A 27,708-nucleotide genomic window follows, 5' to 3' on the forward strand; every position below is an offset into this window, starting at 1 on the left:
AGAAGCCCTAATTCTACATAGAGATCAAAAGAGAAGCTATTGTCTTCCAAATTACCATTAAGCTCTAATGCAAAATTGGTACAACAGTCTGTGGAATACTGATAACATTTTGTTTTGCAGTTGGCTACAGATTGTGTGAAGTATGGAAAAGAAAAAGCATAGGTAATTTAAAGTCAAAGATGTTGGAGCACAGTTAAATTTTACTGGTCTGGGCTGAATTTTTCAAGCATGTTATTAAGAGAACTAATAGCTGTGAATCAGTAATCTCTACTTTCTGAGCAAATGATAATCGGAAAACAAGAACACCTCTTTCAGAATATAGTTTAAGATTTTTTTTATTCAAATAAAAAGGAAAAAGTTGAACTTTCAGAATAGGGTGACTGGGAAGCAGGCCATCAAGTCCTATAGCTGGCTCTGAAATCCATCTATGTTGTACTAATCACCAAACAATTACTTCTCATTTTTTTCACACTTGCAACTGTGGAATGCTCCACCCAAAATTTTTCAAGTTAATATGAAGTAGAAATCCTTACAAATTCAAGATTCAAGGTCATTGTTCTCTTTTGACATGAACTAAAGCATTGACTTGTAAAGGAAATCAATTTATATCCAGGATCTCACAAGCCTCAACCCAGAATTAGCTTTTTAATTCTGCTGTGCCCTAAGCAATGCTGAAATTATCTGAAGAAATCACTTGCCACATCAAAAGCACACTTTATGATATAATAAAGCATATGGAAACAAAACAACAGCTAAGCTATACCAACAGACTGCACTGAGTTCTTCTCTTACATTAAACATCCTTAACACAATAATTACAGATACAAGGGTATCCACAGCCTAAGCTGTACCAGCAAATTGCACACTGGGATAATACAGTAAATTGCTTTCTGCATCCACCAGCATATTTTGAATAGGATACTGTTTTGAATTTTAAATACAGTTGACATTTGTATCATTATTAGGAACAGAATTTATTTTATTTACAAAAGATTACAGGAAAATATGCTGTCTATAAAAATGCTAAAAAATAGGCAGTGCACTTTTAATCCATATGTTAATGTCATAAATACAGTAGTATGTCTTCCTCAGCTTTCCTTAAGAAGGAAAAGTTAGGGTTGCTTGCCATTAAGAACAAAGAATTAAACAAATACATCAAAGAGTATATGATAAAATAGGGCAGCTACACCAAGCAAGACCAGAAATGATCCAGTAATTCTTAATATATAGAATCATACAGGATCACAGATAATGGTTAAAGTTGGAAGGGACCTTAAAGATCAGGTTCCAACACCCCTGCTATGAGTAGGGACACCTCACACTAGACCCGGCTGCACAAAGCCTCATCCAACCTGGCCTTGAACACCTCCAGAGAGAGGGCATCCACAACCTCCCTGGGCAACCTATTCCAGCACCTTACTACCCTCAAGGTGAAGAACATCTTCCTGATGTCCAACCTAAATCTACGCTCTCTCACTTTAAAATCTTTACCCCTTGTCCTACCCTCCCTGGTGAAAAGTCCCTCCCCAGCTTTCCTGTAGCCCCTTCAGGTACTAAAAGGCCACTATAAGTTCTCCCCAGAGCCTTCTCTTCTCCAGGTTAAATAGCACCAACTCTCTCAGCCTGTCTTCACAGATGTGCTCCAGCCTTTTGATCGTCTTCATGGCTCAAACCAGGATACAAACACAACACAGCTTGGCATCATCAGCAAACTTGCTGATGAAAGACTCAATCCCACTGTCCAGGTCTCCAACAAAGATGTGGAACAGCACTGGTCCCAGTACTGACCCCCAAGGAGCACCACTCATCACTTGCCTCCACCTGGACACTGAACCATTGACCATAACTCTCTGAGTGTGGCCATCCAGCCAATTACTTATCCACCGAGTGGTCATCTGTCAAATCCATGTCTTGCCAGTTTGGAGACCAGAATGTCATGTGGGACAGTGTCAAATGCATTGCACAAATCCAGGTAGATGACATCAGTTGCTCTGCCACCATCCCTGTAGCCTTGTCATAGAAGGCCACCAAATCAGTCAGGCATGATTTGCCCTTAGTGAAGCCATGTTGGCTGTCACCTATCGCCTCCTTATTTTCCATGTGCCCTAGCAGATTTTCCAGGAGGATCTGCTCCATGACCTTGCCAGGCACAGCGGTGAGACTGACTGGCCTGTAGTTCCCTGGGTCTTCCTTTTTCCCCTTTTTAAAAATAGGGGCTATGTTACTTTTTTTCCAATCGGTGGGAACCTCACCAAGCTGCCATGACCTCTCAAATATGGTGGACAGAAGCCCTCATAAGTATTAGAGCCTACCCATTACCAAAATATACATTTATAATAATAGTAATAGTATATAAAAGCTCAAAGCCAAATCTAAGGGAGATAAAATGAAAATGCAAATAAAATGAAAGCAGAGATAAAAGGAAACTGATTTTAATTTTCAGATTGGAGTTTCTTTCTATTACAGACTGTGAAGCTGAACCAGAAACTGCACAAATACATCTTTGTACAGCGCTAATATGCACATGGCTTTGACTATCTAAGTAATAAAAAGCAATCAGTGTGCTAATCCACCTGATATTGGGGGAAACAACAGTTAACCACCTGTCTTGAACAGAGAAGGATACATATTGCAAACAAATACGCAGAAACATACTCTTTAATATATATGAAAAGAATGTTTCGTTGCATGTTTAAATGCAACGGCTTTAGTATTTTCCAATTATATGTGTCCTTCTATAAAGATTCATACAGCCACATTTTCATTTGAGCACTAAGTCTGAAACCTTTTTTCTACAATGTAGAGCAGAAGTTTCGAATCTTAAATAAAGCAGCACAGACTGACTAATAGCAAAGAGTCCCCAGAGTCCTTACTAGACACCTGAAAGAGACTCAATGTTCTAATAGGATGTGTTCAGTGGGACACCTATGTTTGAATGTAACATGAGAAAGATGAAGTTAATATTTTAATACTAAGCCACTTATACTCCAGCAGTATACCTTTATTAGGCAATCATTTTCTTTTCATGCCTGAAAGATTAGATGAGAAAAAGGTTCATGTTTTTAAAGAAACATGACATCGGTGGGAAATCTAAAAGCTATTCAAAAGCATATGAACGTTTCCACTTGGCAGACAGGAATAGTGTCATTTGTTATAGGATCATTCAGAATTAACAAACATAACTCAGATCTTGCATACTGAGCATGAAATTCTTACAGAGCAATTAATGATTCAGTTAAAAAAAATCATAACAAGTGGGGGAAAAAAAAAAAGACATATTGAAAAAAAGGGCAATTTGGTCACTTAGGTTGGAATTTGTCTGAGCTAACTTTAGGTATCAGCGTAGCAATTCATACCTGACCTGGTGACCATAGGCATTTTTTATACTTTTTGTCAGGTCTTCACCATTCACCTGATTTATTATAGATGTTTACTTCAAATTTTGCTCTAGAGTTCATTGCCATGATTTCCTCTCACACTAAGGAGAAGCCAGTGCAATTAGCATCAATATGTATGTCTATAGCTGGTTAAAGATATTCCACCTAGGCTCTCAATGAATATTATGTTTAATAACCTCTGCCCTTCTCTCCTTCATATATTCAATAAAATCAAAAGTACAGATGAACAGTCTAAGCCATTCAGTAGATTTAATTATTTTAAAACATGCCTTGCATTTGAAGCAGAGCTCTCCATCTCAGTAATGTTGTAAGACACCCTGCTTACTGTGTGACATGTTATCACCACTCCCTGCATACAAACACACCAACTTCAGCTCCAGTGTAAATTGATGTCAAGGCAACAGATTTGCATTAGCTTTTACTCCCAGTGTCTGTAGACTGTTGATTCATCCCACAGAAGCAAAGTTAAGTATTGCAAGGGTGACAAAACACACTGTGGAATTATTAGGAAATAAACAGAAAACACAATATAAATATAACTGGGCATGACGGACACTTAAAAGAATAAAACAGCTCTGTAAATAAAATCTCCAAATTTGTGACAGAAATACATAAAGAAACAATTTAAAGAGCAAGAAAAAGAGCTTTACACTTAGATCAGGTCCCATCAATGATCTTTTTGCAATTTTAATTGCATGTAAAATACGTTTTGTGACAGTAATGTACGTGACATAAATTCAATGTGTTTCGCCTGATGAGAAACTAGTGCAAACCTATTAGTCAGATTTTTATATTTGTATAAGCCTTACTCATTTCCATTTCAGTTCTTTTCTTTGAGCTTACTTTTGTTTTTTTTTTCCTTTCAGTTTCTTAGTTCTAAATTTTACAAAAAGAGTAACAGAAAACATGCTGAAAGAACAAACTGCAGGCTCAAAAAGGGTCCTGGTCACCAACTCAAAGTAAGAGGGCAGTCACTAGTGGAGTCTTCCAGGAATTGATATTGGTTCCAATATTGTTTAAAGTCTCCATGAATGACCTGGACAATGGGACAGAGTGCATCCTCAGCAAGTTTGCTGATGATAAAACTGGGAGGAGTGCCTGGTACACCAGATAGGCGTGCTGCCATTCAGAGGGATCTGGACAGGCTGGAGAAATGGGACAATAAGAGTCCCATGAAGTTCAAAGAAGAGAAATGAAAAAGTCCCACACTGGGAAGCAATTACCCTAAAACATTAGTCTGGGCTGTTTGCTGACTGCCTGGAAAGCAGCTTTGTAGAGAAGGACCTGGGAACCTGGTGGATACCACTCAAAACATAAGCCAGCAGTGCGTATAAATACCTGATGGAGTCAGATGTGGGGAGTAAAAAAGAACAAGCCAGCGCTTCTTCAGTGGTGCCCAGTGATAGGACATGACAAAACAGGCACAAACTGAATTACAAGGAGATTGGACTTCAAAAACTTCTTTACTCTTCTTTACTCTGAGGGTGTTTAAATACTAGAATGGGTTGCCCAGCAAAAGGTTGTAAAGATATTCAGAACTCAACTGAAAAAGATACTGAGCATCCTGCTCTGGCTGACTCTGCTCTGACATGTAGGGGGAACCTTGTCAATCTGCAGATGTCCCTTTTGAGGTCTCTTCATGGAACCTCAAAAATTCTGAGATCCTGTGTTTTTTCTGGGTGCCAGATTACAAGATATATTCCTGAACTTCTCAACTTCATGCTATCTTTCTTTCTTCCTCCTCCAAAGTCTACCCTGACTTGCCAAATAATTTCCAATATCTTTGTCCTTCCTGCCTCCACCTGTTCTCCATTTCAGAGTTATCTCAGCTGGACTGAAATGGTTTCATCCGCTAACCAGAAATATCCTATCACTTCTTAGAAAAAATGTTAAAAAAAAAAAGGACTGGAAAGAGGTAGTGCAACCAAAATTTTCATGCAGAGAAGACATTCAGGATACACGGTGCTTGTCTCAAACAATCCAAGAGATAAATAGTGTATTCAGACACTTAGGGTGTCTGGTGTTTATCTCAATGCATGCAAGAGATAAGCAGAGTCTAACAAAGAAATGTATCAGCAACCCACTGGACCAGTTTTACTCAATGGATAACAGCAAGACCCCCTGCGATGAGGCAAATGCTACAGGAGAGTTTGGTGTGGGAGGTGCTGAGGTTGCAGACAAAAGAGGCACACAATTGGTGCCACAGCTGGCACTGAGCAAGGACATCCAGTGCTAACCAGGCCTTGAATTAATAAAGAGGCTCAGAGAGTGTTTTCATGTAAATCACCAACCTGGCAGAAAAAAACTTAAAGTCTGTACAAATAACTGGACAAAAGAAATGCAGGAGGTGATAAAGGATTTTCACTGCACATGTGGAACAGTGATTGGGTAAACGCTGGGGCATATACCAGGAATTAACTGTATAAAGGAGAAAAGAACCAGTCTCAACTGGCCTGCTAAGATCAGACCATCCCCCCACTTCTACTATGAGACCAATGAGACCAACAGGACACGGCTGGAACTCTGGGTGGTGACTTTCCTTTAACTCTTGATTTCCTTTCCTGATCTTTCTCTTTTGTAGTTTAGGGTTATTTATCACATCATTTACAAGCTTACGACAAAGATATAGTTATAACTCTTACCAGCTGATCTGTACTTAAATAAAAGACTATTTGGGCAGTCGATATTGTATTATCCTTGTATTGTCCTGGTGGGATTGCAAAGAATCTCCACGTATCTGACTACCTGATTGTGACAATATGTCCTAGTAAAAGAAGAATAAAAGAAGTTAGGCTTTCTCCCTTACTGTTACCCACACATACTTTCCCGATTTAAAAAAAAGTCACTCCTCCTTTTCCTTCTAATCCATCCTTTAGAGTTTTCATTTCTTGCAATGCCTTTATCACTTGAACACATTTATGCTACTGCTCTTTTAAAACACCTGCCTATTACATTTACAGTGTCTGTCTCCCTAAGTTGTCTTTCATCTTATGTGTAGCCTGTAAGGTCTTTAGGACAAGCGCCACTATTTTGTCCTCTGACAGCATGGGGGTCTTTTAGCTGCTGAGGCTGTACTAATAGATGATCTTGTTCATGCCTTGGCTCAGATACACATTTTTTTCTGTTAATCACTTTTTTTTTCCTCTCTTTTTAAGAACTTTTCATTGCATTCAAGTACATGGGATTTAGGACATAGTGTATAACATTCACAAGCAACATTATGATTAAAGACTGCTATAGTGATGCTTCCAATAATATTCTTTCCCCCCCTTGGTAAGGTCTATTTCTGTAACAAATGAAGTCATGCTGAGTTCTCTGCTGAATAAATAAATAAATAGCCCAAATCTTCAAGAACTGATTCGTGACAATCTGGTCATGTAGAGTCCTTTTTAACTTCCCATAGCTTTAGAAAAGATTAATTTAGATAAATTTAGGGATATAATTTGCCATTTATATGACCTTGGACACTCACTCTAGATTAAAAAAATCGAAGAGCAGGATAATGCCTTTTCTGAACAGAACATACTGCTAGGATGATAGAACACAGTCTATCTAAATATATTCTGAAAGGTGTTCCTAAATTATCTGTCCTTACAGCCAAAGTGAAGGTATGAAGAACCTTTATGAGGAAGATATACCTTGGTAGAAAGGAGGAGCTATTTGTAAAGCTATCAAGGATATTTAATAACTCTATGCCAGGGATTATGTCTGCATGCATATATGGTGGAAATATGAATTTTTATTGTCACCCCTGAAATGGAGAATCAAGAAATACTGAAATCTGGCTTGTACACTCCTATGAAGTGGGCTTGTCTTCAGAACGGTCACACTTTCTGCTTTTCTGTCCTGAGTGACTACAGGTATCACATAATAAATGGTAAACACAGATGAAAGAAGGATGTTAAATAATTTGCTATATTTTACATTTTCTCATTAACACATACTTTTACCACCAAGAATAATTTATGAAAGGTTTTAAGGAGTTTGCTTACATTGTGGATGGCACAGTTTCCATTATTTATTGCAATAACACATACTGGCACCACGCCAACTAAGCAGCTCCAGAATACGCAATATAAAAAATTGCTACTTTAGCTCTTGAATCAGTTTGTATTCTGTGTGGTCCTTTTCATAATCTTCATTGCATAGCACTGCAGATTTCCTGATAACATTTTGTTTGCTAGAGCTGCTAAGGGTACGCAGAACCAGTGAACTGAAGTCCTGACCAATGTGCTGTGACTGACGTGCAATACACCATTTAAGCACTTTGGTATATGATATATTGAAGGTGATGTGAACATGACCCTATCCTCAGTGTATTTGGGATTAAGCATTCATCTTCAGGAGAGAGCTTTCAAATACTGTAGAAAAAGCTTCTGTTCCAAATGATCACAAGTGCAATGACTTAATAACAGAACTTATTTCTAATTATTAAATATTAATTAATGAATTATATTAATTACTGCAACTATTGCTTTAGAACTATGTATTACTATGAGAATATTTTACTCTTACAGCAAGCATTTACAAATGTGCAAACTCACACAACGTAGTATATTCTGGCTTTCAGAAATCACTTTGCTCTTAAAAGTTCTATCAAGCAAATATAAGACTCGGAACGGTTGGAAAGGAAAGAAAATCTATGACATTTTTAACCTGTCATGTTTAATAGAAAATTTCATCCTTTTGGCTACCCAACTTTTACTTTTTTTTTCTTTTTCTTTTTTTATATTCTTTTCCCTGTTCTTTCCCTCCTGCTATGCGTACATGGTTGATTCTACAAAGGATAGTTTACACCAAAGATGCTGTTCTACTGCCAGTCTCATCAATGCTGACCTGTAATAACTGCATTTGCATTTGGATAGAACTTGCCACCTTCCTCTGAATGCCTCTGTTTGAATAGGGCTTTTGCCATCAGTTGAATATGGCTCTCAATATTTTGTGAAACCATCAGAACTTGGGTGCTGCCCAATTAACATTGATATGTATCTTTGGAATGCCATTCAGGTCAGTACTTCCTATATATATACATATATATACTTCCTGTATATATACATATATACAGACACACACATACAGGTATACACACATTCTATGAAATTAATCCAGGAAGTCACAATGTGTAAAACTGAGGAAATGTGTTCATAGGCCATTGCTTTTGTGTGCAACTAGATTTCAGATATTTCCTTACTTATGCCAATATAAAAGCTTATTTGTACTACTGACCTTGGATACAAGACAGTTCATATATCTTGTCAGGGATCTAATTCAAAGCCTGATGGAAAGACTCAGACTGGTTTTAAGGCACCTTGGAAAATCCTTCAGACTTACACAGCATAAGACAAAATCTTCTCAATAATAAATTTTAAAGCTTAAAAATATCTGTTTTTTCTTCAGTTATCTCCAATCACTACATTATATTTTGTAAATCACTCTTTCCATGCAATATCCCCCTTTCTGTTCTGAGTAGGTAACAGCAGGAGAAACTTTTAAAGGTATTTGTATATTTAGAAACACATATATTTTAGTAAATAACTTTTTACATTGTTCCTATTTTCCCATGCTTCACTTATTTCATTATAGAAACAAAAGTACTCAGAATATTTTCTCTTTTTTTTTTTTTTTTCCTTCGGTAACAAACACAAAAATGATGTAACAATTGTTTTTTAACACAATCTCATTATAATTAGGATATAAATCTCTATAAAACATACACTGTCTACAATAAACAGCTGCAATAAAGATATATATAGACAGAGACAGACACAGAGATATCTGTTTAGAACAAATAAAGCAAAGATGTATTTCAAGGAATAGTACTACACACATCTGCAAGGTACTTCTTTGTTACACTATAATTGGCTACAGCACATCCATTTACAATGCTAAACTTACTGAGTCAGAAGTAGCTCCAAATGAGCAATTTTCATCATTGGTTAGAAAGGTCTCTGTTGTTTCACAGCTTTGGCTTTTTTTGCTGTAGCTGTTACTGGCTTGTTTGGGGAAGGGGGGTTGATTATGACTAAACACACAAACTGTATCACTTCATACACAAGAGCAGTCACACCCTGTGAGATACCAGACTACCCTTCAGTTGCCTTACGACCTTCCTTTGGGAATTTCCAGTACAATAGCCACACATTTAAAATGCAAACCTAATCATATCCTGATGACTTCACCAAATACTCACAGAGATTTTATTTGCAAAGGAGTACCTTTTACCCACACAATAAATCAAAGGACATTTCTTCAGCTCAAAGAGTCATTTAAGCAGAAAAATTGGTATCAACAGCACTTACCTGATTGTGAGGAACAGAGGTTATGCGGCTATTTTCCAGCTCAAAACCATGCAATAGCCATTTTAAAAAAATAATGCAATGTTTGAAATTTATGAAAATTAGGTTTTTACTAACAATGCTTTTGTAAGAGGCTTCCAGACACAAATAGCGTAATTTACCACTTTGTGGTTAAAATAAATGTGCCATATGTAATTATTTATAGAGACGTACTGCATATAGACTAAGAGGTTTAGATCAGTTGATAAGCAATAGTTTAGCCGCTAATAAAAATTAATCAGGTCATGTGTATTGCATTCTGTCCTAAAAGAATGAGAAGCCTCTTTTCACTAAGCGAAAGCGGTTACATGACTATCATACTCTCACCAGCCTACTGAAAGAAATCAATATCACACAGAAAGATGGATCGAGCATGAATCAATGTGGCAAGCACATAACCAAACAGGCATGGAATTAAACGAGAAAAATAAAAGCAAAACAAACCAAACAAACAAAAACAAACCCCAAAGGCAAACAAACGAAACCAACAAAGATTGTCGCTTAACCTGTTTTGTCAGAGCTGGTATTGATGGTATTGGTAGTGATGGAAGTGAAGGTAGTCTTTGCGCTGTCCTTGGTAGTAACAGATTTCTGCTTATTTTTCATGGCTTCCAGTGCTTTGAGCTTCTTGGCATGTTTAGTGCCTTTGTAGTGGGCCGCAGCCTGGCTCTACAAAGGAGAACAAAATGAACCATGCAATCAGGCTCATTTCTAAACTGGCATTCTCTGTATTAGTACAAATACAGACTACCTTTCAATAATGGGTACCATTCACATTATCCGCGTAGGGACCAAACAGAAAATTCTATTTAGAATGATGCTTGGAAAACAATGGGAAAAATACTCAAGCAACCCCAATTCGATAAATACAGTATCTTACTGTATAACAGAATGTTATTTCAGACCAAAATAAGGTTTAGTCTACCATGCTACCATTAGTTTTTCTATAATTATTATTTTTGTTTTCTCCTTAAAAAATAATTAATTCTCAGGCAACAGGCAGGAAGGCACTCTCCTCCCAGTAGGGCACTTTTCCAGTTTCTATGTCAAACTAGAGATTTTGTTAAAGCTCCCTTCAAAGAACAGTTTACTTTTAACAGTGGTATCAGGAACTTCTCCGCAAAGACTGACAGTAAAAAGAAACCAAAAACCCCCAGACCAAAACCAAAGCCCAAACAAAAGACAGCAAAACATAAAATACTCTCTTCAAAGCCTATCCTCAAAGGTTTAACTGAATGTGAGGAAGCCATGCAATGAGCTGGCTTCCTTTAAAAAAAGAAAAGGGTAACTTTTGTCTACCTGCTACAAAAAGCTAGTGCTTGAAATTCAAAGCCAGGAGCATTCTTTCAAAGGAGAAGGCTCACACAAATCCTGTCACAGTCCCAAACATATTTTGGCTATTTGGTATCATTAAGCTAAAATAGAATTTTATGTGCATTTTTATTAAGATTTATGTATTACACTGAAAGTATTGTTATTATTCTAAGAGTTAATACCACCTTTTCTTCATTTAATTTATGCTGCAAATATATTTTAAGAACAGTATTTGAAGTGTAAGATTAAATCTTACAGCAAAACCACTGGAATTACTATCACTATTCAGAGTTTATTTCTTCTCTTATTTAAAGTGTTATAGATAGTCATCCAGTTAATAAGTTGACACCCTAAAAATTTCCTTATAGTTTTTATTGCTGAACTGAAAACTTTATTGAAAGAAACTCCATTCTTATTTGAAAGAGAAATTATAAAGACTCTGGAAAAGTAGTCAAAAATTAGCTACTACAGAACTGAACAAATGAAAAACAACTCTGCTGAGTCAGCCCAAGGATTCACAAAGGTCAGTGTTTTGTTTCTGGCAAGAGTAAATAGAAGATACTTAAAATATAAAAAAGGTAAATGCTTTCTATTATGGAAGCAGAAGAAGAAAATAAGACAAATGTAATTTAGCGGTTACAAACTCCAATGATCGAAGGGATAAAATGACACAGCCACTTGACTCACTAAGCCACTCATAAAGGTAAAGAATCCTGCATTACCCAGCACCTGTTGGTCATTAGAACTTTATTTAGTTTTATTTAATGCGCTAAATTTGGGGTAGAGAGGAAATTCTAGTGAACGTCACAGTAAGAGTGTATATTAATTAACCTTGAGATTTATGGCTTTTAGGAAAAGTCATTATTCCTTCCAGATGCCTGAGATTTAAGAAGCTCAAGGTAAACAGGAAAGAAGTGACGGATCTTGTCTAAGCCAATAAAACATGTATATATAAATATGTATGTGTATGTGTATACATACATAGATATATACACACGCATACACTCTTTTTGTATATTGAGATGCATCATTCAGTTTGGTTGAAAAGCCAGTTTCTCTATACCTAAAATAATGTAAATATTGTATTAGGTACCCTTATTGAAAGAACACTGGACAGTGAAGTTATTAATTAGAAACAACTTGAACAGAAACAGCACAATCATGCACCTTTTACATTTCCCAACACATAACATTGAGACATACTATAAGCCAAATACGAACAGTCAAGGGATGTTCATTATTGTTAAACTGAAAGACTAGTGTCAACTTACAATGATGCATTAAAAATGACATTATACAACACATTCTCATGTCTCTATCATGTCAACTGTTTTTACAATTTCTAGTCAAATTTAATTATCAGTCAGCTCCAGATTCTCACTGCACTTGTTTTCCCTAACTAATAGTGTCATTTTTCAAATAACAGAAAGTAAAAACATGGTCCTTAATACTGAATCATGGATGTTTATTATTTTGATACACAGCTCAACTTTCTTCACAGGTCATTGGCAGAGCACCCCAGCTTTATGTCTCCTGCATCTATAGTTCTCCTCCCTCCAAATTCACACAGCACCACAAACCTCTATTAAAGCAGCATATTGGATGCATAGCAACTACACAATCAGGCCCTATGGAGACAGTGGTGACACTTTCAGTATTCTGAAATATATATGAATGAAACTGCCCAAAGTAGTACAATGGCAGCTACGTAGAGTTGTCCATTACTAACTTCCCACAGGGTGCTGCTGGTTTACCCGGCCTTTACTTTAAAAGATCTTTATGCTTTTTTTATTTCAAAGTTTAAATCTCCACCCTCTGTAGGGACATGAAATAATGTGAGCTTCTTTCAAAATAACTGTAGCTGGCACTTTAATAGTAGTTCTTTGTGAGACCACACAGATTGCCCCAAAGCATTTAACTAGCTCCAAATTAGCTTATGCAGAACTTTTACAACTGAACTGGAACCCTAAAAAAAAGGTCTGTCGTTATCTTTCCTTGCAAGAGTAGGATGGAGGAAACAGAAAAATATCCATAAATATATTTTTCAGCACAGGAACATCAAATACGGTACCTCGCTGAATCATTTCTTGCAGATGTAAGAGAAAGAAAATGTCATTTACTTGTAGGTTATCAAACACATTACTTAAATGGTAGATTAAATACAAAATTAAGGTTGATCATAAAATGCAATTATTCCCAACTTTCATGTAGAACTAATGAGAGAGAGCAGAAGAGTGAAAGACTAATTAGTCCTACTTTTTGGTGCCAACCATGGTGCTTAACTGAGTGAAGGGACAGTACCACTTCAGAATGGTAAGAAGAGGTCTACCTCTAGAACACATCAAGAGTTCAACCAGCTATCCTAAACCCCCTCTATTATTAAATTGTTTCTCTTTACACATTAGAACACATTACAAGAAATTCTTCTTCTTTCATCATAGTTCCCAAGTTTGCTTCTCACATCACAGTTCCCATGTTTGACAGACAGAATTAACCCTAGCACCATGAAGACAAGTCACTGTCAGCTAATGCATGACCTAGTCAGTGATGAAGCGTGAGAAATACGTCAAATATTGCTGGTGCAAAATTATAGTGAACTTTAAGAAACTATATCGATTCTTGAAAAAGATGTCTAACAAGAAAGTAAAATATAGATTATTACTTCATATCTGAATTTGAAAACTCGAGGATTCTTAACCAAATTTTGAGGGCTTTATTCCGCAAATTACATGTAGACAAGCTGCACAACTTACTGCAAGGAAATGGTAAGATGTCTAAATAATGAATAAATTTTCAAGCTTATTTGTAATTAAGTCCTGCCTATTGAAGCAGTACAAGTCAGTTTAAGCATTTCTTCTGAAAAAAAAAATAAATAAAAAAAATTCCTCCTGTTACATGTATCTATCTTGAATTATTAGGGAACTTTCTAATAATTACATTTCATAACCTTCCCAAATTGTTAGAATATTTTAAAAGTTTATATGAATATTTATTCTGTATATCTATGTTATAAACATACAGACATACACATACCATAAAAGAATAAAAATTTCTATATGCAAGTGTGAGCAGTTAGAAATAACAGCTATAGTGTCAAAACTCAGCTGTCTTTTCTTCGCTTAAGTGCAATATTACACCACAATTACCATACAGGCATCATATTACCAAGGAAATGGTAATGTGTAATATACATGTGAGAAAGATGAAATATTCTAAACAATCCAGATACTATTCTTTTACAAGCACAGTCATCATATCTACATGGAAGTCTTCAAAATCAGCTTGTCTGCCTGACTAATGTACTTCAGTGAATCATGTCTTCTCACTTATGTTCCTTAGGCATTGGCCCAATAAAACCACTGTGCTTCATTTTGTGCATTGAGACAAAAAGGGGTCTGCTCCTATTCTAAGACAGTTTTCAACTTAGTAGCACTGCATCTTCTATGCTTTTCATATCTCTTCTGGTCTACCTTATATATTTATGTCTTGTTTTCATGTCTCAGTCAGTCTTTCTGGACACCACCTTCATAATAAAAGCCAGCTCACAGAAAGTAATTTTATAAAAGTGTAGTGAATATGTTCCATTGATTCTTCCTTACAAAAATTAATCCCACAATCCTGCATTATGTCATTCTCATTTGAAAATACATTTTGAAAGATGTCAATTGTGGAGAGTGCTCTACTCCATGCTGTTACCTGGCCAATTAACAAGGCTGCAGTCTGTTTGCATCCTCAGAAATCCCCAAACAATGGCTAAGATTGCTGAGGAAGCCTTTTTGTCCATCTGAGATTTCAATAGATCATGTAACATCTGTGTTTTTACCAGCTACCGTATGCTCTGCCATCATTCCCAGCACAACAGAAACTATTTTGGCTAATACATCAGTAAGTGATGTCAGGATCGTCCAAAATAAAAGCTTTAAAAACAAAAAATGAGTTTCCCAGTTCAAACCAATACTGCCAGTGAGCTGGGCACAGCTAGATATGAATAAACACAACTGTATAAGCCAAGAGAGCTTCTGCCCTTTGGTGAAGAGAGGGAAATTGTTTATGAGATGCCTACGCATTGTCTTAATCTCCAAGTACAGAAGATTTTCCTCCAGTTTGGCTGTCAATAAGTACTTTAAATATAATTGTATAGATATTCCAAGAACACAAGAAAGTGATAAAAATCAAGGCCTTTTTATTTTTTAATGACTTTGGAGTTGCCAGTCCAGACTAACTGACCAGTCTGATGACAACACTGAGCTCAGAAATGGTTGCAGTATGCAGGTGAGCTGACTGTATCATACCAGGTATGTGATATATACATAACCTGAAGTGATCTCTATGGAACTTTTCCAGTAAGTAAACCAGATAAGTTTACAGAAAGTTTAAGAAGCCTTGAGATGACCAACAGTTTGTTCTGCCTAAGGCAGGGCTTGCATTACAAGAGATGACAAAGCTAAGTAAGTACCTGAGCAAGCCTTTGCAGAATAGGAGATTAAGTGAAGATATATAATGTAATTTTTAAAGGTGATGTCAACAGGATGACATGGTTCATATTGGAACAAGAAGAGTATCTTGATTTCTGCCTGATACATACAAACTCAATCTGCAGTCAATTATAGTGCACATAAATGTTGCCTGTCATCATTTCTTCCTTCTGCTAAGCTTACCTTTATCTTCTGAATTATGTCGTTTCAATTTTTTGTGCACTCTATCATCAGCACATTCTGTGATACAGAGCCAGAGATCTAATTACATTATGGACTCAGATGTAATTGTGGTATAAAATGCCAAGGACGTGTGTAATATGATTTCTTTCAGATATGCTCCGAGATAAGGCTTTTGGCCCCTAAACTATGCCTGATCAATTTGCCCCTTTCCCTAGAGCCAAATATAGAGTAACAGAACAGGTACCAGAAAAAACCCTTCTGTAGAAAAGAACACATTTCTCCATTATCATGGCAGAGTAAAATAAATGTCCCAGCATGTTAATTCTCAGGTATTTAATTTTCTTTTTCCATGAAAAGAAAAACTTTCAGCTTCCTCTTCACTTTCATAATGCACTTATTCAATAAATTCATGAATGTATCCTGAGACTTGAGTATCAGAGCAAATGGGTGCTTTCTGAACTCGCTAGCTCCTTTGCATTAACAAAGCTGCTCCATCCCACTCCTTGTGCTTGGGCTCCTTCCAGAGCCATTTACATAATGGTGAGAGATTGCACCTGGCAAGACTCTCCATCACATTGTAAGAGATTGGCATCAACCCTATTCTTATGGTAAAATCATCCATCCTATAGCAAAATCAGCTATTTTAATTACAGACAGGAAAAACGATTTTATCTTGGTCAGATCCAGAAGGTCAAAATTTCCTACTTAATATAACTTGTCCTTTAACACAGCATCTTTATGACCATGCACCTGCTTGTACTGAAGGCTACCTATGAAAGCAAGGTACAAAAAACTGCCCAGATATAACACACTTCACCCTGCACTCCAAGTAGACACACACAGCACCAAAGTATGTGTACTGAAGGGAAGATAGCTTAAATAATCAATCTCTTCCCATACCTGGCATTTTTTCTTTTAAGGACACCATTGCCTTATGCAGCACAACAACAAGTTCATTGCATGTTGAAATTCAATAAACAGACTGTTTGCTTTACCATCTATTTAAACCTTTTTATTGTTAAGGTAGGCCAGTTTTAAACTCATTTTAACAAGGTTATCAAGTTTTGTTCTGTAGAAGTTGGTACATGCTGACTTCCATAGTAATGATGGTTGCTTTTGGGGGACCTCTTTTGATGGGGAGATGAAACAAGCTCTTTTGAAAACTGGTATATTCAATGAAATTAACATTTAATCTCATCTTTAGTGTGCTAATTGGCAACATCATTTATTTTTCCTATAGTAAATCTTACTGTAGTCAGTTTAAAAAAAATATTAAACTCACTTGATTTTTAAAATTCAGATTAGCCAAGTGATTAATCTCAGATTAATTTTAGAATAAAACAGAAGAAGGTTAATCTATAAACACTGCTATGTGCTACTCGTATAATAAAATAAACTGTGTATTTATTCAGCTTAGTAAATATAACATACATGCTTCCAGTTTTGAATTTGGAACCTATGTAATTGGAACTAGGAACTTGAGCAAATTTTATATGCCATTATAATTTTGTAGAAATGTATCCTCGTTTGCCTCCACTAGCAGCAGACACACCTACACATCTTTTATTCATTGTGCTAACAACTTCTGAAAGATATGTCAATAACAGCAATCTGAAAAGTGGAAGCTGACATGCAATCTATGAAACTACAAAGAAAGTAAGTTCACCATAATACAATATGGCTGTGATTTACTTAACAATGAGTTTAATAATTTAAATGTAATTAAATGTTTAGGTTCTACACAAAGTTTACAGTACAATGGAGGTGGCTGGATTTAAAATAACTGCTTTTAAGACAGTAATTTTCTGAATAGCTTTAAGAAGTTCAGTCTTTCCTGATGTCATCTGAAAGATACCAGCAGTGGATACGTAGCCAGCACCTTTTTGCACCTTGTTTGTCACACTTCACAACAGCTAATAGAAGTCAAGAGTGTACACATACACTTAGCTGCCCAGAGCCTCAGCTCATTTAGAAACTTTACAACGATTGAGCATAAAACACTTGATTCCCTCAGCATCCAGCTTGTGAACTGATAACTAAAGAAAGTGGGTGGGTTTAGCATAACTTGTTTCATTGTTTTCACCTGGGTTCTGTTGCAAAGGAAACCACTGTTGTCTGTTTACATTCATAATAGCAATTCTCATTGAATTCTGAGTTTCAGATTTTTTTGACTAAAGGAAAGCATCAGAGAAGAATAACATTAAGCTCGACACAAAGACACTATGAGAAATTTTACAGGAAAAAGTGTATATTTTAATTCCAATTAATTCAATGCCATTTGAACTTTAAATTTGAAATGACAAGTTAATACAACCTGTATGTACAAAACCACCACAGAATGTACATGGAGATGCTATCACTGTGCTCTTAAACATGGTCTTAGTACTTTTATTGGAATTACTGTTTTAAATACTATACTTATCATAAGTTTTCCAATTTCCTGTTTGTCTTCAGAAAAATATTGATTTGACTTTCTGATTCTTTTATTCAAATACACAGTTACACAAAATTTTAGTTTTGGATTTTCAATTTATATATCAATAGTTATTTTAATAGAAATTTTTCCTGTGTCCTTTAGATCATCTCCTACCCAAAAGAAGAAATTAAAAAGCCCACAAATAAGAACCATAAATGCTCAAATTTCCTGATTCAGTTCTGTTTCAAGACTTGCCTGTGATTAAGTGCTTCCCATGTTAAATCTCCATCCTTCTTGTAGAAGGTAGTATGCATATATAAAATATCATGTGAACTTTTCCATTGTGAAAAGTTTTCACAGCTGCACAAAGACTGATCATTTAAGGCTAGGACTAAGACAGAGGGGTTTACAGATTCTTTCATTCATCATATTCTAGGAGGCTTCCAAGTGTAGAAACATCCATGGAGATGCAATGTGTTTTCTTGGAATAAAAAACCTCTCAGCCTACTTACTAGTTCCTGGCTCATTCAAAGTCCTATGCTGGTGATTGACTTAAAAAGTCTTACTGTTGCTTTATCTCTAGGACTTCTTTCTTTGGGAAGAAATATATGTTTCATTAAAGAGAGACAGCAAGAAACAAAGTAAAATTAATAAATGCTATTTCCTACTTTTTTTTTTTTTTTTAAGTGGCTTATATAATGAATTTATATTAATAGGGAATAGATGCCAAGGTGCTGATACAAAGTAGAGGCATACAATGGAAGAAAATGTGCATTGAAACTGATTTTTTTTCTAAACAATTAGCCAAGAAGAAAAGATTTTGAAAGGAGCAATCAAAATATCCACAAGGAACAAAGGTTTGTGAGGCACAGGAAAATTTGAAGGTCAGTCAACCTACAATAGAGTTAATATTTATTCCTTTACATAATTTTGTTATTTTTGCCTTGCTTTCAATCATTCTGAGGTGACTTCACAAACACATTCAGAGCCTCAGTGAAGTCCACAAGATGCTGTATATACCTGCAAGATTTACCAGCACACAAGTTTTATCTACTGTTGCAGGATCAGAGCCTTATATTTTGAATAACCTCCTTTAGATAAGCATAGTGCACATAGACCTACTTGCAGTGCAAGGTAGTTATAAAATCAAAATTTTTAATTAAAGTAATACATATATGGGGATAGATTAAGTTGCTCTAGAAGTTGTGCAGACTGAAAAACAGTGTTTATGGACTAACATAACAAGGTTGTTGTACTATCATCAATATGAACAGGCAAAAAATATCTTACAATACAAAGCCAACAGGTCAGCATGTTTCACTCCTTTATACTGTTAGGTTCTAGGTAAGAAGCCATGACTAAGGATACAAAGCAGTACCCCAAACCTAATGAGACTGTTCTAACATTACTTACTGTTTACACCGCAGTTACACTTTGTCTCCTTCCTTCCATTGACCAAACTCAAATACTGACTGAAGCTACAATAAACCAGTTGTAATTCTACAAACCTTACTGGGTAGGAGTAGCCTTTATGAAATCAAGAAGACATTTTTTATGCTGAAGTGTGATAGGATCAGTGCCTAAGAGATGCTCCATATTTCAGGTTTGGTCACACTGGCTTTTATATTTCTCACCTCCTTTATTCAGGAAAGGTTATCAGGTTCAAAACTGGAACAGTTATATGAAATTGTATCGTGTGTAATATAAAAAAGGTCAAACTAGACAGGTATACAATTTCTTTCTGATTTTAAAACCAAAAACATAATTTCATGTTTTACATGCAGAGCTTTTTGAAAGAGTGAAATTTCCAAACATACTGAAACATAATGCTGAGACTTCAAACTCTTTGGAGCAGGCAAATCCCTTCATACCTATTCAGAATACTCATTAAAATACTTATACTTATTTACTGCTTTTTATTGTTACTATGTTGTTCTTCCTTTTGTTATTGCTCAGAGCTGAATCCCTTCAATCTATAGTAATTGTAATTCAAACAAATATAACAGTAACACAAACAAAAGGAAAAAGGCTCAAACTTCTCACACCTCAGAATTAAGAATTAAAGAGATCTGATATATGTAAAGTAGAACAATTAAGTCAGTAACTTCCCATTCATGTCCATCAAATATTGGAATGCTCTTGAAGTGATTAAGAACTGTAGCTCAATAAGAGAAGATTAATTTAACCTTGCAGGGATGACCTTAATACCTGAGGAAATGCTAACTTAATTCATACAACACTTACATGAAATTAAAGACTTTTTCTTCCTTTTTACATTTTAGCCATGGGCACTTGATGACATCACTAACCAAGAAGAGATAATACTATCAGTACCAATGAGTTATTAAAAGACCTCAACAAATTATGAAAAATATTAAAGATTCCTCTTCTTTAATCCTTTAAAATTCATTAAACAGTTGCCATTCTACAAGTTCATGTATAAAAAGTATACTGCTCTTAAACAACAGAATGAAGCCCCTTTCAAAGTTATGTATTAAGATGTGAATTCAGAATGAACCATTCCTCTCTAGACTTCTGAAGAAAGAGAGAATGTCAGGGGAGAGACACGGCAGGTTTGCACACAGAATTCATGGTAAAAAGGATCTCCTGAAAAAGTCTGCACATGGGACATGCAAATGAGACTGAGCAGGGCTAAGGAAAAGCTAGCATGTCTACCCTTTTCCCTAACTCTGGAAAACGGGTTACTGTAAAAAGTTGCAGAGATTTCTGAGTCCTCTTTGAATAAAATAAAAAGAAGAATCCTGAACTTCAACTGCAGTGATGATCTGACATTGTGAAATGCTCTCAGTTTTCACCTACAATGTCTCACTGCTGTGATAATTCTCAGCATGCTTTGCAGCACCCCAAACATGATGGAGGACATCCTACTGAAAGTTCTAGCTAAATGAAGACAGAATTCTCAGGAAAGCTCCTATTAGCTTTCTAAGCTAGTGTTTTATGTTTGGGATGTATGGACAGTTTGACACTGATTTTCAGCACTACGACCTTCAGGATGATTTCTGGAGTTCAACCATCACTAAGTCCAGGTGAAGTGGCAATATGTGACAGCAATGATTTTTTTGTTCATACCCATATGACTTTTAAAATGGTATCCTAAAACTATTTTATTTAATATATTATGCTTAAAACTACTGTTAAATTGCATAAATTAGTAAGTGCTATTTCCCTTGGGTATGTATTAACAATTTACTTTTTGCAGACAAGTGCACAAATATGATCAGCTTTTGCAAATTGCTCCTTCTTCTGTTACTGGTAATTTTTATATTATGATAGTGTAAACAGATGCTATTTTCCACTACATATTCAGCAATAATGAGCTAATTCAATGTGCTAAAAACAACAAAAGATCTTCAAGAATGAGCTATTTGCTTCCATAGCCCAAACTCCATTGAAATCTGTGTTGAAATTACCCAGGAGAGGAAGTTAGCAAATTACTCGAGAAGCCTTGTTTTAAAAGAAGAGCTTCATTTAGTTCATTTATTCAAATCCTGAATGTGTTCTGTTACCTTCCTAACATGCATATTGTTGATCAACATCTTGAACGCTGATTTGGAAGTTACTTTTTGAGAGTAGCTAATATTCTTCATTACTTTTCTCATACAGAAATGACAGTTTGGCAGCAGCTTTACAACTGTTTCAATATTCAATCCTATTAATTCATTATACACCAAAATCTAGAAACAATGAGCCATGGTGTTTTCACTGCCCTTTGGGAATTGTGAGAATCTCCTTGCTGAAGGAAAAAAGAAAGAAAAAAAAAAAAAAAAAAAAAAAAGCAAGCATGTTAAGTTCAGATTATGTGGGTGAAATCCTGGTGCCACTTAAGTCAACAGAGATGTTGGACTGGCGATTGAAAGCAAATGTGATGCTCCACTTGGATCCAGTGGAAAGCATTTAAAGATGGATGGACAGACTTTCACTGAGCCAACAAAAGAAAACGGACAGAAAATGTACAGTATCACAGAAACACATCAATTGAGCAAAAAAAAAAAGCCATGCTTTCACCACAAAAATGTGTTTCATTTAACTTGAAATATGCGAGTTGTCTACCCTCACTATAGCATTTGTTTAGGTAAATACATCATCTTGGTTGGTGATATGACTCACACTCAGCTGCTACTGGTATGTTATACATACATATACTGTACAAAATATTGACAAAATTAAAACTGAGAGCACCCAGAACAATTTCACTCAGATGGAAATGACTCAGTTTGTTCCTCTGCTCTTTGCAAGTTTCTACTTAACACTCCTGGAGACAACCAGACCATTTGAATGATCTGCATAGGAATATTTTCCTGTTTCTTTCATATAACAGCAAACCTGTTTGTGAAAGGCATATGTGTGGGTGTGTGTATGGCTTCACGCACGCCATAGGCAACCTGCCATCTCACCAGAAGTATTGTATTAGATGGAAGTGTTTCCAATGTTGAGTACACTTGATGTAAATATCCAGCAGAAATCCAGTATAATGCTAACAAAGATCTCACATTTTTGTCCAAGAGATATAATCCACTGTCCTGCTTTTTTTACTGGGTTGCAAATAATCTGTCCAGCAGTTTGTAGACAGATATAAAGCCACAGCATATATAATAAACACTAAATATATTATCTAGGCAATAAAATATCAGAAGGCAGATAACCCTTAAAACTCTCAGTCTCAACTGAAACTGTGTGATTATCTTTCCATTATAAAGTAATTTCCTATTTTTGATGATGGAGCCAAATTACATCCAAGTTCATCCCAAAATAAAAATACAATCAAGATGTAATAAAAATAAATAGAATAACTCGATTTATCTCCAAGTACAGTGCTTTACACTATAAATCATTTCAATAATGACAGTTATTCTAACATGAATGAACCTTAGATCAAAAAACTACGGACCCTACCTTAAAAGAACATTAAGCGTTCAAGTTCAAACAGTGGATAAGGAAGGGTAATATCAGACAGCAAACATTCTGCTTGTAGAAGCAAGTGCTTTCTGGTGTAGATTACTCTGATCTATCAAGATTATGATAAATATTGTAATCGAGTCACCTAAGTCTGCCTGAGAAGAGCCATTATATTTCCCAGGGCATTTTCCTGGCTTTCAGAGTTCATGGTGGTCCTAATGGCTGGAACCATGTTGCCCCTAAGCCTGTACGTGCCATTATCCTCAGAGCCTTTGTGAGTTCCCCACTCCCAGCTCTGGGTGAAGTGCCCCTGCATGCCACCTACTTGCCAATGAAATCATATAGTGGATAAATGATCACCACACAAGGATGCCCACATTTACCAAGTACTAAGAATTTTGAACTGTACAGCACTGTGACTGTACCTCAAAGAAGGGGTCAGTGTAGGACCTTAGGTACTCTCTAGAGCTCTACTGAAGACAGTGAACTTCAAGAAGTCACAATCTCCAAGCAAGGTCCCAAAGGCCTTTAGGAAAGATGCACAAATGTCATGTGCGTTCTGTGACAGTGCAGTAGGACAAGGCTGGTCAAGCTCAGAACGAGGCCAAGCTCAGGACAACTGGCTTTCTGACCCAGAGTCCTACCAAATGCAGACATGATTTAACTTCTAATTCTTTCCAGTGCTTGAGGGTTGATGTTCTCATCTTTAATTCAGCACTTCTCAGTTTCACATTACAGATACAGTTTCAGTATCAATATTTTTGTCCTTCAATCTTCTAAAAAATACATTGTATTGCATTCCAAATACAAAGCAGATATTTACTTCCAGCTGAGAGTTTTAAGAAGTACTAGTGCTTTCAGGCTTACACACAATAAATCTAACAGGTTTCCTCAGGTAGACAACTGGCCAGCAACATAATTGGGAACTTTCGTGCTGAGCCAAAAGGTTTACTACTCCAAATATGGTAGGAGGACAAGCAGTTGGGTTGAATCTATAGCCAAACTATTTATTCAGTTGAGTGCAAACATGCATTTTCAGTAAGTCATGTATAATGAAATAAATTAAAAGCAGTCTATGACTTCTGCAGGTTCAGGAATATGTGTCTAAACCCCCTGATGTTTTATAGAAGAGAGCCCCTGCCTTCTTTATTACCTTATTAACACAGTAGCCCGCAAAAGATTTTATTTTCTATGTGAATCTTTGATCCACATGACTGTAGAGTCCCCTCTCCTCCCCATCTAAACCAGTCACATCTTGAAAAACTGATGGAGTCCACTACTGTTCATTAAGCAAACAGAAATTAAGGATGACCTTGCCACACAAAATTGGCAGCTTTAATAAGCATGGTTATTTACAGTACAAGAATTTCAGAAAAGGATTAAAGAGTTAATGCTGACAATAAGATCATTATCCTGTTTTATCCTTTATGGTGATAACCGAGAATTATGAGACTGAAGCTTCTCCGCAGCCAAAATGGGCCTCACGGTCCAACCCATAACTTATCGGTTTGGAAATACACCATTGTACCCACCAGAACAGCTTGTGGTAAAATGCTAAAGGCCCCTGCCTTGTCCTAAATGTAATTCATGTTTCTATAAACAGCATAATGAAACATGATGAGCCTCTGTTAGCCCCCCAGTCAAGCAAAATCCTGGCTTCTTAGCTACAGTTCTAATCCGTAAGCTTGTTATGAATATAAGTGCTCAATTAAAAATGCATACTTAGTATTGGTGGGATCTCTTTTTAGAGAAAAAAAAAAAGAGCCATGCTTGCAAAACCCAAACTCTTGTGACTGCAGCAACAAAAAATACCAAGACTTGAATTAAAATTCATAGTCCAGTTACTGTAAGTGGCCACACCTCCTCTCTGTGAATCAATCTCTTACTACTTTGTTAGCTTTTTCATGTCAGGAGCAGCCATAATAAATCACCGAGTTGATTTCATGTGGATATTGGTGAGTGTGGAGGGCAATACACTGAGGTGAAAAGTAGACAAATATTTTCAGCCTTCGTTTTCCCATTCAGGGAATATGGAAATCAGCATCTTTTGGATATAAGATGATTTTGTGAGAGAGAGAACGTGAAATCTCCGTTAATGTAAAAAACCTAAATTTAAAGCAGCTACTCATTTAAACTATTCTAGAAGTGCTTCTGTCATGAATCCTTACTGCAAACATCAGAAAGAGCTAATTTACAGACTTCAGCCATCTTAACTTTAAAAACAATAAATATTATAAAAAATAATAAATTATGGCTGATTTTAGAGAAGATTTGAATCCTAAGTAACATCAGCTGGAAAATACCTGGATGAAAAACCTCCTCCCAGTAGAAAAAAAAGACTTGCACTGGCCAGGATTCTGTCTTCCTGTCTATCTGCTCTATGGACTTGGACACACTTTCTTTGGAATGACTTCTCCTCTGCTTTCAACCAATATCTTTATGATCATTCAGTACGAATAGCTCCTGGATGACTCTAATTTTTCACCTACTATTCAGCTTGCCACATGAAGGTTTCCATTTTTCAAACAATCTCTTTTCTGTCACTATGTCCAAAATATTATTAATGAACCATGACAGTGTCAGATCATATTGATCTCCTACTCTGCATCACCACACCTGTTACTCAACTTTATTTGCCTCTTCTCTTATATAGCTCCTTCACCCTCTTGCATGCCTTAGAACAGCACACCTACTCCAACCATTTATTCAATAAAGTACGAATTCTGAAAATATTTATTCTTACACTCAGATATTTTTTGCAGGCTTGACTTCAACTCTTCTAACATGTTCTCTAATAAGTTAAACCACATTCCTGCTGGTTGTCAAGCCCTCTTCTTTCAAGAAAATGTAAAAATGGTTTTCAGAAAATATTTTTCCATTAATTCATTTGCTGATCCCTTGCTGCTCTCCCTACCTTATATTCTTGTTTTATTTCTGATTGATTAGAAAATAAGCTTTCTAGAGAAAAGATCTCATCTTACACATCTGTAAAGCACACATACTCAGCTGTAGGCTCCTTGTATAAATGAGCCACAGTATTCTCCAAGTTCTAAGCAAATTACCAGTTAAACAGTACCTATTGTAGCCAGGGTCTGGCGTCCGGAAGATCTCGTGCTGTACGGAAAGACAGGGTCCTCCCCCCCCCCTCGGGACAGCCAATAGTGTATAGACTGTGATGTAAGCAAAACGGATGTGACGTTACTCAAGCTATATAATGCCATGCCACATGGCAATAAACGCCATTTTGCCATCCACCACATTGGTGTCTGTGTGCATATGGACCGAGCGACCAGGGGTTGGTCGCCGTGCCGTTCCTGAACCAGGTCGCCTTGCCTTTCCGAAGGCAACAAGTGGTGCCGAAACCCGGGAACGAACCAGGGACCTTTAGATTATTTATTATTTATTTATTATTATTACTATTTTTAAGATCATGATTGCAGAATAATTCAGACCACACCAATAACATGTTTCCTGAGAAATGATTTCTAGTGTATCTTGTGAGTAATGGTTGTTTATCTATATCAATGAACACTCAGCAAGAAACATGAAAAAATTCTGAGCCCACTTTCTCTTGGGACTTTTGCCCTTGGTTCTGACTGAGGTAGGGTGGACTGCTGTCTGCAACTAAATGGACATCACAGCCCCAACTGAATATTCAACCTCAAAATGGTTACAAAAATCAACTAATAAGAGTCATCAGAGCAAACACCTACTTTTTTGTAGTGCCAGCTTTTTGAAAAATGTATTTACCCTTGATTAATTTCACTCATTTTCTATGGGATTTGGAGAGAGAATAAACTAATTCAGAACTTGCTGTCATAATTAAAACAAGATCCTTTTTTTTTTGCTTTTGAACATTAGGTTGCCAGTGCTGGCAATTCGAAGGCTGAGCAACATCTGCAAAATTCTCACAAAATTCAGCTTCCCACTCACAGAAACTGTACTACTTTTCTACCTCTAAACAGCAGACATGGTCACACACATCCGCGAAAACCCTGCATTGGTTTTCTCTCATGATGCGAGTCAAAAAAATAATCTTTCTCTTCTTATTAGCCTAGAAAACATTGGAACAGCCTTCCAGTACCTGAAGGGGCGGACAGGAAAGCAGTAGAGGGACTTTTCACCAGAGAGGGTAATGACAGGACAAGGAGTGATGGTTTTAAACCGCAAGAGGGTAGATTTAGGTCAGACATCAGGAATAAGTTCTTCACCATGAAGGTAGTAAGGCACTGGAATAGGTTGCCCAGGGAGGTTGTGGAAGTCCCCTCCCTGGAGGTGTCTAAGGCCAGGTTAGATGAGGCTTTCTGCAGCCTGGTTTCATGTGAGATGTCCCTGCTCACAGCAGGGGGGTTGGAACCTGATGATCTTTAAGGTCCTTCCAACCTTAACCCTTGTATGATTCTATCCTCACATTAACTACTAAACCATAAAATAAAACAGCTTGCAATTTTGGAAGAACTTCTATATAGAAATGATGAAATTCCATATTTGGCAAAAAAGATACTCAAGCAGAGAGAACATACGGAGCGAGTCTGTTTGAGTGATTATTTGATTTGCAATTTAGTGCTTTTATCATCAATTTAAGGAAAAAGAAAACAAAGCATCTGAGCAAATATCCCATAGCTTTTAAATTACTGTATATATCATTGGCCTATTAAATTATGACATTC

General features: G+C 36.3%; 1 protein-coding gene across 4 annotated transcripts in view; it reads right to left on the reverse strand.

Moving 5' to 3' along the window:
- ZNF385D (zinc finger protein 385D) overlaps positions 1-27,708 on the reverse strand; it is a 417,913-nt gene that overhangs the window by 56,639 nt on the left and 333,566 nt on the right. For all 4 annotated transcript variants that reach the window (XM_051611827.1, XM_051611830.1, XM_051611829.1 and 1 more), the window contains one exon: positions 10,240-10,402. In XM_051611827.1, the coding sequence (XP_051467787.1) occupies positions 10,240-10,402 (163 nt within the window). The remainder of the gene's footprint in view (positions 1-10,239; positions 10,403-27,708) is intronic.

The sequence above is a fragment of the Apus apus genome, chromosome 2 (assembly GCF_020740795.1).
Source record: "Apus apus isolate bApuApu2 chromosome 2, bApuApu2.pri.cur, whole genome shotgun sequence".
In the NCBI taxonomy this organism is placed as follows: domain Eukaryota; kingdom Metazoa; phylum Chordata; class Aves; order Apodiformes; family Apodidae; genus Apus; species Apus apus.